We start from the raw sequence: 13,262 nt of genomic DNA, 5'->3' as shown, positions 1-13,262 counted from the left end.
ATTAGACCAAACAATTAAATCGGAAATCTTTATTACTTTTTATAAAATAATAAAGTTTTCAGTATTCCTTTTTTATATAAGTCTAAAAACATGGATATGCACAAAACGGAGCATGTACACTCTTTGGAAATACGTAAATTAAGCGTCTGTACATAAATGGCAAAAATATAAAATTCTTACACGTTCGAAACAAAAATGGTTTTTCATCTAGAGCTTGATTAACATTTGCTGAAAAGTCAGTGAATATCAATAATTCATAACTCTACAACTTAATTTAAGTATACTCTACATAGAACTACACTTGCATATCAACTTTTGATGTTACAATACATATTAAAGTGCATTGCGTATGTGGTTTATGCTATTTCGGAGTTCAACTACCTGGTGGGAGAGAACCTTCCCGCTTTCATCTCGATATGGTTAAATCGAAATCAAATTATTAATAATAATATAATGCGTTACAGACTGATAAATAGGAAATAAATTATAGATAATGAACAATTGATTCAAATCAAGTTACACGTATTGTAAAATTTGTATAATTGTCGGTATTTGAAAAAACTGTAAATCTCCAATCTGATGCAAGGGTTTCTGTTATGTTAAATTGTCACCTTATCTGTTTTATTCTATACATCATTTTCATTTTGTATGTACCTAGCAGCAGTATGGTCTGCAATTTTTTGTATACGATCTTAGTTTTTGCTAGTAAATTTTCGAACGAACCTAAAATTAGGGGCCGCGTGGCCTATTTTATCCCCTTTCTGCTTCTCGGTTCTGTACCGTTGCCTGTACTTGTCCTTGCTAGAGTAACGTCTTTCTGCTAGTTTGACGTTCATTAGATAAGCAAGTTTGTTTCGTGTACGAGTTCAGTTTATTTCGCCTATCAATTTACTCGACGTCATCGTTTATTTTTCCATCTGTATGCCTTGCGTACGTTCTCATCTTTTTAAATTTTCCATGAGTAAGTTATTTATTGATTTCGATACGATACTTTATAACGTGCGTTAATAGTCTCGATCATTAATATGCGAAAGTCAACATAAAACGAGTTTATCCGACGTTTATTCTTCGTTTATAAATTTTTTGAATAATGTTAGTCAGTGAATTTGACAATTTCTTTAAATTTAGATTATTACAAACAACAATGAAATTTGTATTCTTTTGTTTCATTGGATTTTGACATTTTTAGTCGGTAATTCACGTTATTTTAATATAAAATATTATATTATTATTGATTTTGATTAAAACGTATATTATTAAAAATACACTAAAATATTTCCAATAAATAAAAAAGTATGGCATCTCTATAAAAGAAAATATATTAAAGAACCATGGATCATATATGACATATTTATATTACAGATGTTTCTATAGTCTTCCTGCAGCTGTTGGTAATGCAAATACCCTTCCTTAATTTGAAGTTCACAAGATGGTATTTGTCTTCAAGCTCTAATTTTAGCTGAGAGTAGAAATGTGAACAACGATAGGATATTTGTAAGTGACATATAGCATTCAATTTAATATCTTCAATGAATAACTATGAAGCAAAACAACTACTAATTTAGATTTTGTGAATATTCAATGTTAATTTAATTTTGTATATTTAGTCATTAGAAAACATTTATTGTAATATTACAGAGTAAGACGAAATTGATTTAGCTTGGTGGTGATGCGGGGATGTGGATCTGTTTTGATCCTATAGGAAGCCGAGAAGGCTGGCGTGCTTCTATTTTATTCTTTGTATTCTCTTATTGGACATCTTTTGGTATTGATGCCAGCTTAACAAATGCAGCTGCATCTAATGTTCCTCACAATACTGTTACATCAGAAGTAACACTACCAATTTCAACGCATCATGATGACGACGAATGTAGGAATGTGACCACTGATAATGGAGCAGGTATGTTAGGCAGTATAATTATAAAGTGTTTCTTATTTAATATGTTTTAAATACGTTATTGATGAATAGCATATTTTTTGTTTAATTTTTATATACTATTGAGTTTAAAGGATAATATTAGTATATATTTTTATCGAAATTAATGCTACCCAATGTAAATAAATATATTTTACAGCTACTGGTTTGTCAGTGGTCGGTCATGGATCTGGTTCTCCTCATTCGCCGATAGTGCCTCCAACTTTTCTGTACGGAGTTCTTACCTGCCAACCCTATCAAGGAATTTCTGTGAATCACATCTACTTTCAACTAGCAAATGCCTTCTTTCTATTGTCACACCTTGCACCAAGTGGCATACATGGTGTACTCTATTTAAGGTGCACTCTACTCGTGGGCTGTGCCTTTCTTGCTTTGTGGGGCTGGACAATAGCTTGCTGGCTGGACGCTGCTCTCTGGAATGCTCTATTTGTTGCCATCAACTTCGTCCATGTATGCACGCTTCTTTACAAGCTCAGGCCTATCAAGTTTTCAAGGGAAGTTGAAGAGGTAAGTTAAGAGAAGAATGAAAAAGAATAATTCTCTGACTTGATGTCACAGAATATTGTTCGTATATGTATGTATGAACATGTAACAAAGTATTGTTCATATATGTATATATATGTGGTTAAACACTATTGATCTGAAAATAAAGGTACTTTTATAATAATTTATAATCAAGGACTACTATGTTTTAATCTTAATATACACTTTATGTATTGAACTATTTTAAAAATAATTAAGTCCATATCCTTTGATATACAATTTAATATTCTGTATAACACAATTATAGGATATTTTCAGTTATATATTTTCATATATTTTTAACATATACTCAAAACAAATTCTTATATTATGTTTACAAATAAATATCGTAAAAATATTACAAGGACTAGAAATATATTAAACAGGCAATGTGCAAATTCATATAATGAATGACATTCAAAAATAGAAATATGTAATTCTTGGTACTGAAATGTTTATTTTTTTAAAAATTGTACTATGTTTTCACTCTCTTAAATATTATTTGTAGTATGATATAGTGTATTCTAAGTAGTATACTGTTAATGTCTTAGATCGTATAGTTAGTTATATTAGACATTTAGTAACTACTGTAAATTGCTTGTACGTTTGGCTACTGCATCTGCATTATGCTGGAACTCTTTATATATTACCCTTTCTTTTGCATCTTTATGTATGTAATCTGAGCAATTTCTTTATATTATAAAATTTATATGATGCTTTTTTTTATTAATAAAAGTTTAAAATTATTATCATTTGTGTAATTAGTAAAAGATTAAAATTTATTTTTATATTCAATTAATGAAGTATAATAAAAAAAGTATTTTGTTTCATCATAAATTATTCTAACACAAATTGAAGATGACTAATTTTGCTAAAATTACAAAGCAATATGTAAAATATTTGTTTGTAATGTTTCTTGCCTTGTACATTATACTTTTGTAATTAATAAAATGACATAAATATTATGTTTCATTTTCGTCTTTTTTTTTCTACAGGTATATATTGCAGTGTTCCAGCCACTAAGAGTATCACGTCATCAGTTCAAAAAAGTATTAAATTGTATGAAGGTTATACGACAGTTGAAGTATCAAGAAGTTTATGCCCAAGAGAAAGTGACCAAAGTTGATTCGTTGTCTTTGGTACTTTCTGGAAAGTGAGTTTACATTATAAATATTAATATTTTATACTCATATATGTAATAACATGGTTAAGCTCCAATCATTTATCAAATTTATTTTCTTAAATTTCAACTAAACAAAGTACTTAACGACAAGTCGATAAGAAACAAAAAGTATTTTATTTCATATTAAGAAACACAGTACTTAAAATTTTTAATCAGTGCTGACCAAGTCAAGCCTTATAAGTGTGAAAAATCTAGAATTCTTCCACTCTCGTCCGCGTTGTCATGGACACTGCGCAATGCAAAAAAGACGATCACGCAGCCAGCGTCACTATTGCTAACGACCCTCAGCCTAGATGCACACAAGCAGTGTGTCGTTGTTGTATTGTGTATGTTTTTCTTCATCGTGCAATTGAAAACAACCAAGGTAGATATAAGAACATCGGTACTGTCTATCTTCGTTGTTTTATCTGCAAAATAAGGAAAAACATAAAAACTTAACGGTGACGCATTACTTGTGCCAGCTTGTGTCAGATGGCACGCATAATGCATGTATCACACGTTACGAAACGAGTCAATGTTACTATTTCCCACAAATTTGATCTTATCCATCATTTGTTTAACACTAAAGGACGATCGACGTTTAGTTTCAGTAAATTTTAATATCAAATATTGAGTAAAAATTTAAAATCGTTCATAAACTAGCTGTTATCCGCGGATTTGCTTGCTTGAATGTCGGTTTAAAAATACTGTTAATGAATTCTAATTTATGAATAAAATTTGCCTAACTCCTCACAAGTTAACTTGTTATGATGGTAATTATTCGTCATATAATGACAAATCAATTGCGATACACTATTATGATGAACTGTAATTCAGTGAAAAGTATAGAAAAGTGAACATATGCAATTAGAAATAAACACATATTGCAGGTTAAAAATTATTTTAATTTCCTCTGATGTGCAGCTACCGAGAATTACACAACTCTGCAAGACAGCATATGTGAATAAACTATTTAGTAAAACTTAATTAAACATTTTAAAAACACTTTGTATCAATATATATATATATTAATTGTTTCAAATTATTTAAATATTTTGTATAAATTTTTCAGATTAGTAGTATCACAAAATGGAAGAGCATTGCACATTGTCTTCCCACATCAGTTCCTGGATTCTCCAGAATGGTTTGGTGTCTCCACGGACGAGTACTTTCAGGTTTATATACATTTTTCATAATTTTGTATATTTGTCAAATATGTTTGTTTATTATTGTTCAAACATAAATTATAAAGTTTAATAACTTGTATTATTTATTGTAAAGCACAAACCATTATTATTATTTAAGCAATATTATCATTTAATAATAATAATATGTTTGCGTTTTACAAATATAATTATGTAAAATGTAATTTTTGTAAATTAAAAATCAATTTGTTTATATAGGTATCAATAACAGCTATGGAGGAATCAAGAATATTATTATGGCATAGAGACAAGTTAAAGTTAAGCATAATTAGTGATCAATTTCTGCAGGCAGTGTTTGATCATATTTTGGGAAGAGATGTAGTCAAAAAATTGATGCAGGTTTGTACATATACATATAAATTACATCATTTTCTATCATTAGAATGAATTTCTTTTCTTTTTTATTAAATGACATTATGGCTTAATTATGTTTTCAATTTGATTAAAAGTATTGTTTATATTATATAATATATTTTGTAGATAAGTAGAAATATTAATTAATACAGTAATGTACGGTTGAATTTCGTCAAATTCGGAACCCAGTAGTGAAATTTTCGCATGCAGGATAGCGTATTTTTTTCCCCCCCATTTAATCGATTCTCATTCTTTCTCTACTGGGTCAGGTTTCGCGAAGTTCGAGACGATGAGTAGTAGGGGAAAAATGGATGTACAATGTGGATATACAATCTCGCACATTTTAGTGAAATTCAACCATGCATTATTATATACATTTTTGTATAAATAATACAATCTTAGGTCAGTGAAACAATGGCTGCTAGTAGTCATCAACAACAAAATGGACAAGTAATTGGTTTGGGTGGTATTGGAACTTTAGAAAATGATCCTGACACCAAACTTTTCGTTGTGAAAAAGACTGGTGACAGTCAAGGTATTACTGCTCTCATCAGTCGTCAACTTCAAGGTAAGTACATTTTACTTAATAATTCTTTTCTAATGAAGGATAAAAAGTTTAGAAAAAATGTTATACATTTGTTATTGATATTTTTATCTTAAAGAATGTTTTTGTTAAATATGTGTAAATATCTATATAGTTAAATGTTCGCCTTTATGATAATATATCTTTTCAATATATTGTTATACGGGGTATACTAGTTAAAATAGGTCATCTATTTAACTCTTAAAGCTGCGATTATCCAAAAAAGTGTTTCATATATGTATAATCTAAATAGTTTTAAAGAATGATTACGTTGCAAGAATGACTTTTTTCCAATGTCATTTTTTTTCAGAATATCAAGGTTAATCTGTTTTTCTTACATGTAAGTACATACATAATTCTCTTGTATATTGTACTTTACATTAGTTATTTGTGTATATATGGAGCACTTTAGTATGTAAAATCAAAGGTCACCAATATTTTATAATAAATGCCCCTCTATAGTGGTCTGTCATCTCAGATGATCAATGATAAAAATTTGATAATGGACAAATCTAGATATCTGTAGTGTAATAATAAACATGTTTATTTACATTCTGGAATTATTTTCGAAAATATTAAAATAAATATTTCATCCTTGATTATAAATCGTGGAAATGTAGGACCTTTTGAAAACATATTATTACAATGACTTAAAAAGCATTTGTGATCTTGAAAACCTTTGAAAAAGTGATATTGGAAAAAAAATTTTTTGTAACACATGTAAAACAGATACATGTATGCTACAGATTATGTATGTAACATTTTTTTCTATCGTCACAATTAAAGGAGATAATTAGATGACCTATTTAGAAGGAGATCTCTGTACATAGAAAATCATATGTTAATACTGTATGAATTTCTTTTGTATATTTATGTATGTACATATATGGATAGTTCCTGTAGCTGATCACTGTCATTTTGCAGAATAACAAAGTAACATTTTAATATATGTATGTGTAGTGCGTGGAACAAATATAGCAATACTTAAAATACATTTAAGTGTATCTATTAGTGATATATTTATTAAAATGTATAATTTTTTTCTATTGAAAAATTGCCTGTTGGCCATATGACTGTGCCTAATGGATTAGGCTTAGGTTCATTTCTATTTTTTTTTCTTTGTTTTTTATCACGGAACGTCTTCTTTCATACTTTTAACAAAAAATTTTTACTTCAAAACATTAAGCAATATCGCTTGTTGTTCATAACGTATGTTCGCCATAAGGCGTCCAGATTCTTAAAAAGAATCATTTCAGATCTAACTCTTATATATATATTGACATCCTACACTTAAAAACACTACTATGTTTACATCCTAGAATTATTGCAAGTTTGTTATATTTGTTTGACTCTCTATACAATAATTTACATTAACATTATTGTTCTATATTGATTTTATATTAATTTTCACATCGGTTCCATCATCAATTCTTTACAGAATGAAAGTTTTAAATGTGTCTGGTACATATATACTATTTATTGACATGTCAGATATATGTGTGTTATGACGTGTGGTACTAATTTATACGAATCAAAATTTAGTGAGAAAAGGCACAAAATGTGGTTAGAATTATGATAAGTAATATATGGATACAAAATGTACCAGAAGAATCTAATCCATCTACTTCAATACTTATGGCTACTTTGTGTCTTAGAAGTACATCACTACCTTGCATAGTATAATAAATACATGCCAAAAAATATACTATGGAATACCATACTGATCAAGGTATTATTACAATATGTTTTAATATAATGTATTCTAACAGTATGATTACATAAATTGATCCGCAAAAATAGTTAGTTGTTTGCTTATTATAAATTAATGCACATGGAACTCTTAGACACACTTGCAAATAAAAAAACTGAAAAGAATAAAAGAGACAAAAATAATAGTACTTAAGATTTTTATTATACTCGTAAATAAACAATGTATTAAATATATGGTAAAGTCAAAGATATTTTCGTGTTTAGTATTTGAACAACATACATGTAGACATCTACTACAAAATTTTATTATATTAATAAACAAACAATGTATAATAGATACAGTATAATAGTTTTTATTTTGAAAAATGTCTGAACAACTTCATTTGCACAAATTTTTTCTTCTTTTTGTCCACAATATTATTTTATAACGTTAGATAAGTGGCAAAATCATGCATATGGTATTTGCTAAAAGCAAGATATTATTATACACAGTTTATTATCACTTGTGTTGGCTGCAATACACACATTCATTAAAATTCATAAAAAATCAATATTACAGTAGCAGAAACACGTCTTTGGTTTCTTTTATCTGTTTTAGAATAAACTTTTACAATATGTAACACACATTCCCCATAGAAATAGCATATACAAGCATACACATCAACACATTTAACAATTTCATTCTATAAGAAATCAATGCTGGAACTGATAGGACCAATATAGAACTGATGCAAAACCAATAAAAAAATTCATTTTGGAATTATGATTGGAATTGATATGTTAACTAATATCGATTTTGGTAATTATTCAGAATCATAGCCACCTCACCAATTTAGATGATATTGAAATATGTTGTAGATATCAATATTTTAAATAACTTTTTCCTATACATGTTTACAATAGATGTGTACAAGGCCATTCGGCCTGAGTTTCTGAAATAACTGCATTTTTCGACATTATTGCAGAAATATTTCCAATTGCATAATAGTAATTATGATTATAATATTAATTATATACATGGAAATAAATTCGTATATAAAATAAAAGCATATATTACTTATTATGTTTAACCTGACCTCTTGCGTTTTAAGCTGTTGTTTTGTCAGTGACTACTTTTCACAGTTTAATTATTGAGTAATATGTAAAAATATATTTAACAATGTATATGGTATTTCAAGGAGTTTAAGATAATTAAAATACCGTCAATATTAATTTAAAGAGGGGTTTATTGGACAAAGCATCCCAGAGTTGTAAGTCGGAATTTGTGTGGGGGTCATGATTAGACTAATAAGTTCAGTAAAGACGAAAGCTTTGATTATAGGTGTTTTCTGATTGTCATTGCCAAGTATATAGTATAAGTATAAGTATTCGCCTTTAATAAAACTGTGAATCTAATCACGGCCCCTACACAAGTTCAACCCACAACTCGGGAGCCTTCTCTCCCTAAACTTCCCGTTACATTCAAATTAATGCCGATGACATTAAAATTTGATTTTATGGGGTAGCAACAATTTTGTACAAATACCTCGAAAACTAAAGCCGTGTAACAATAACATATATAGGAAAAAGTTGTTCACTACATGTCCCTAACAACATATTTTAATATCATCCAAATCGGTGAAGCGGCCATGATTCCGAATAATTACCTCAATTTTTTGTAACAGCTATGCTGTATAATGTTTCTTTAAAACTGTTTAAAAAATCGAAATTGATATTTGAACTGTTTTTTAATACATGAAAATATTAAAAATATTAATGTCTTTAAAAAATGTTTTAGATAATGATTGAAGAATTGTGAGGGGAATATTATACATACAATCTACATGACTTCTTTATTGGTGGAGACATTCCAGACATTTTAAAATTGTAATTTCTTTGAATGGTGTCATTTACTTTTTTTTTGTACAATATTGTAACTTCAGAAAGTACAAAAACAAGGACTTGTATTAATCGACGTAATTTAACTGCTTGCGCTGGAATTGATTCACTGATACGTCTTTTGTTTTTCCAAAAATTATAATAATACATACGAAAAATATATGAATCTATTTAAAAACTGACAAATGACAATTTTGCATAACAATTCGCTCACTTGCTATTTCTCAGCGTTTATCTAAAATATTTTCTGCTAATTAAGAATGAAAAAAATATAAAATTTAAACTATTGGTTTCATCTAAAGCTTACAATTAGTGTACAGTTTTGGAGTCAGTGTTAAGATATGAATTTATCTAATATGTAATAATATGATCATTGCAAAGTCATATATATATGATGTTTCGAACTTATAAGGCCACGTATTCATCCGCCGCTCAAGCGTGAATGTTCTCTGTATATACAGTCAAAGCTAGTAGAATATCAGTGAATATGCGTCCTTATAATTAAAGCACTAAATAATAATATAAGATCAACAAAAATTATACTCCAGAATTGCTGTTTGCATGAGAATTACTGCATGTGCTTACAAATTAGCAATGATAATAATTATATAAATTTATGAATTTATTACAACATACACTCTTTATAATTGTGCATCAATTTTGATTTTGCTTTGGATAGAAGAAAGAATGCCGCTGCTGTACACGAGTCAGGAAGTGCTGAACAACACTTTGCATCATATCAATCACCTACGTACACTTCCCTTAGATCCTGTGCAACACAACAATGTTCAGACTTCCTTATAATATCCCTGTGTCACAGGCTGTGCAATTACCTTAGCACAAATTTGTACGTGATATGTATGTATTATGTTTCTACAATGGATATCCATATGTTATACAAATATCATTGGGTAACTTCATTTGTTATTTTCTTCTGGTTATTTTATCCAGGTGAGTTGTGCCTATGTACTTTTGTTTTATATTTTATTTCTGTTGACAATATCAGTAATTCTATTAAACTATTACTATCAGACTTTGTAAAGCAAAACAATTAATTTAATATCATGCTTAAAATATCATAATTCATCAATTTTATTGAATTTTATTTCGACTATACTTCAACATTAAATTAATATTTATGATACCATCATAAATGTGATATGAACCAAAATAATACTTATTAATGGTCGGATGGCGGATGGTTAGACGACGAAGACGGGTCATTTCTGACCCATGCTTACAAGCACGTTAGACTTTAGAAAATACATTTTAATAAATTTATTGTATATTTGTAAGATTTGCAAATAAAGTGTTTAGCAGGCTGATTGCATGGGATTTACAAATATATTGTAAACATTAGTCATATTTTTTATTATGTTTATTGTCATTACGTGTGTACACGTAACGTTTTCTGGAAGAAGCTTTTTGATTCTTTCTCGAAGTTCGATGCTTGATGTTTCAACTAAAAATAATTCCATTGCAGTTTATTATAGTCCTCGTAATCTAGAAGGAGCCAATTTTTAAAAATCCGAGTTCTCATTTCGACGCTGATAATATAAACAATCTTATGAATCACTTGATAATAAAGACAAAATACGAATCAGAATTGACCCATCCTCATCGGCGGACTGTTAATTACGTAATTAATAAATTCAATAAAACAAGATACAATTTCTGACAATAACATATTCTTATGTATATTTATATTTATTTTCTTTTATTTCTTATTGTTATTTTTAATTGAAATTTTGGTTTCTTTTTTATTTACATATTTAATTGTATTTAGGTATATTGCAGTCTATAAATTTATATTGCGGAGAAGTACAATGTATCAGTTGTATATAAACACAGTTTACATATTACAGATGTATCATTATTTGAAGTACAGTGGTGCTCGACTATACGTAAAGTTTCACCCCGCGTACATACAAAAGAATGAATTTTAACTATTTATTAATTATGCATTCTTGGAATTATTTCAAAGAAATTCAATTACGTATAATTAATTATAGTTCGAATAATACGGCACGAGATGCATTCGCTGTTGCATTTGCTCCTGGTGTATCTTTTTTCATTGGACAATTTATGAATGGTTGGATATCAACTTCAAATAAAAAAAATCAACTTCATATAAATGTTCGGTTTTGATTTTTTGCATATATTTGGGCATTACTGTATTTTGATTAGCATTAGGCAAAATAAATTAAAAATCTTTTACATTGCTACGTTACAGCAGCAGGGGATCCAAATGCATGGAGATTGGGAAGAATTGAAGAGACTGATCACGAAACACCTGTTTAATGAAAATGATTGTTAGATGAATGTCATCCTCGGCAGTCAATATAAAGTAACATCGGTCTTTTTACATAATGTGAAATAACGATGAAATGTATTCAACATCACTGAAAACATGGCATGGCATGGTATGCTATGCATGGAACAATTAAACATTCTCTTGCCAATTAATAATTTTTCCCACAACTAGTCAAGTATTATTAATAATGGAAAACACATTTCATCGTTTATAGCATAATGGTTCCATTCTAGTTTATAAAATGACATACGACTAAAACATTATTTTATGCTTCCAATGTACTATTGAATACCACCGAAACTAATTTAAGTGTGGCTGTTTCTAATTTACACTGATTTTCTTCTTAATGTGCATATGATCAATACCGAAGAAACAAGACTTTACATGTGTAATAGAATGGAAGTTGTTCAATCGCAGCGGCGTAACTTCTTTACTGAAAGATCTGTGATTTACTGGAGGTGTATGGCAGAAAAAAAAATTAGGGAGGCCTAAATACCTGATTGTTTCCCACACCCAGATATAGTGCCTTTTTACTTGCATTTCATTTATTCATTTTTCAAGAAAAAATATATACAATATTATCGTATACTAATTTACATATTCATTCAATATCTTTTAAGAAAGTTGTCGCCGGAAACTCATATATCCTAGTAAGCCAAGCAATGATATTTTTTTGTTTTTCTCGGAATGGGACCATTTTGAACTGGTCTTTACTTTAAAAGAATATAGCAGAAACATCATACACCAAGTTAAATATGTTGGATATTGTCATTGATGGTATTTCGAATTCTCCTATAATTTTTATTGTCTTCTCTTTAACATCAAAACTCCTCTTTTAATTAAGAGCCATTATATTATTTATTATAATATCATCTATGCATTTAAACAAATCGATTTTCGACATTAAGCCCTTAATACATTTTTGATGTTTACTAATTTTTACTATTGCAATTTTTTGTGAATCAATTATTAACTAATTTTTTTTAATATTCGGTTGTTTCTGGCAGGTGTCTTACCTACTATAGTCCATAAAAAATTTACTTTTTTTTAAAAGATCTAGGTCAATATTGTTGTTCTTACTTTATGTAATACTTCAATTATTTTTGTTACTTACTCTGCATTTCAAATTTTAGGTAAATCTTATCATGATCCTTGAATTTTATCTTATTGTAATAATTCTACTTGCGTTTTTTCAACTCCCGTTCGCAAATGATGTCGCTCCATCCACCGATATATGTATAGTTTCTGTCGGCAACTAGTTGTTTCCGCCATCAAAACTATTTTTAAATAGTTTAAATAGTTTTGAAGCATTATTGCGCGGATCATAACATTTTATAAAACTATTAGAAAATGGCGTTCAGAATAGAGAACGAAACAGGAAGTTACGCCAAAAAGCGCTGGATGATAATAAAATTGCAATGTAAGCTATATTGATGGAATATTTATATTGATATACATTGCCGATGGAAAAATAAAAATGCATATAACTTTTAATGGTAAAATTATCGGAAATCGTTACAATAATATAATCACGATTATCATTCCTTTCTTTGGAAAACAATATTAGTATTGTCTATAATTTACCAGTGGTAATTATG

At 28.6% G+C, this 13,262-nt stretch overlaps 1 protein-coding gene across 9 annotated transcripts; it reads left to right on the top strand.

Annotated features, from left to right (window-relative positions):
- Positions 1 to 684: 684 nt before the first annotated feature.
- Positions 685 to 12,622, top strand: LOC143342325 (popeye domain-containing protein 3). Of its 9 annotated transcripts, none has more exons than XM_076766077.1 (10): positions 686 to 961; positions 1,363 to 1,494; positions 1,639 to 1,900; positions 2,076 to 2,443; positions 3,454 to 3,611; positions 4,693 to 4,795; positions 5,024 to 5,164; positions 5,582 to 5,747; positions 6,073 to 6,102; positions 11,584 to 12,622. In XM_076766077.1, exons 3-9 carry the CDS (start codon positions 1,678 to 1,680, stop codon positions 6,084 to 6,086), a joined length of 1,173 nt encoding a protein of 390 aa, XP_076622192.1. In that variant the 5' UTR covers positions 686 to 961; positions 1,363 to 1,494; positions 1,639 to 1,677; the 3' UTR covers positions 6,087 to 6,102; positions 11,584 to 12,622. The 9 variants fall into 9 exon arrangements, 5 of the variants coding, with proteins under 5 accessions (XP_076622191.1, XP_076622192.1, XP_076622190.1 ...); XR_013079785.1 differs by lacking the exon at positions 6,073 to 6,102 and adding an exon at positions 10,030 to 10,208 and having other exon boundaries at positions 688 to 961; positions 11,587 to 12,622; XR_013079784.1 differs by lacking the exon at positions 6,073 to 6,102 and adding an exon at positions 10,030 to 10,208 and having other exon boundaries at positions 689 to 961.
- Positions 12,623 to 13,262: the final 640 nt, after the last annotated feature.

Source organism: Colletes latitarsis, chromosome 6 (genome assembly GCF_051014445.1).
Source record: "Colletes latitarsis isolate SP2378_abdomen chromosome 6, iyColLati1, whole genome shotgun sequence".
NCBI classification, from domain to species: Eukaryota; Metazoa; Arthropoda; class Insecta; order Hymenoptera; family Colletidae; genus Colletes; species Colletes latitarsis.
Note: the sequence above shows the minus strand (reverse complement) of the source record. Positions and strands in the feature narration are given on the sequence as shown.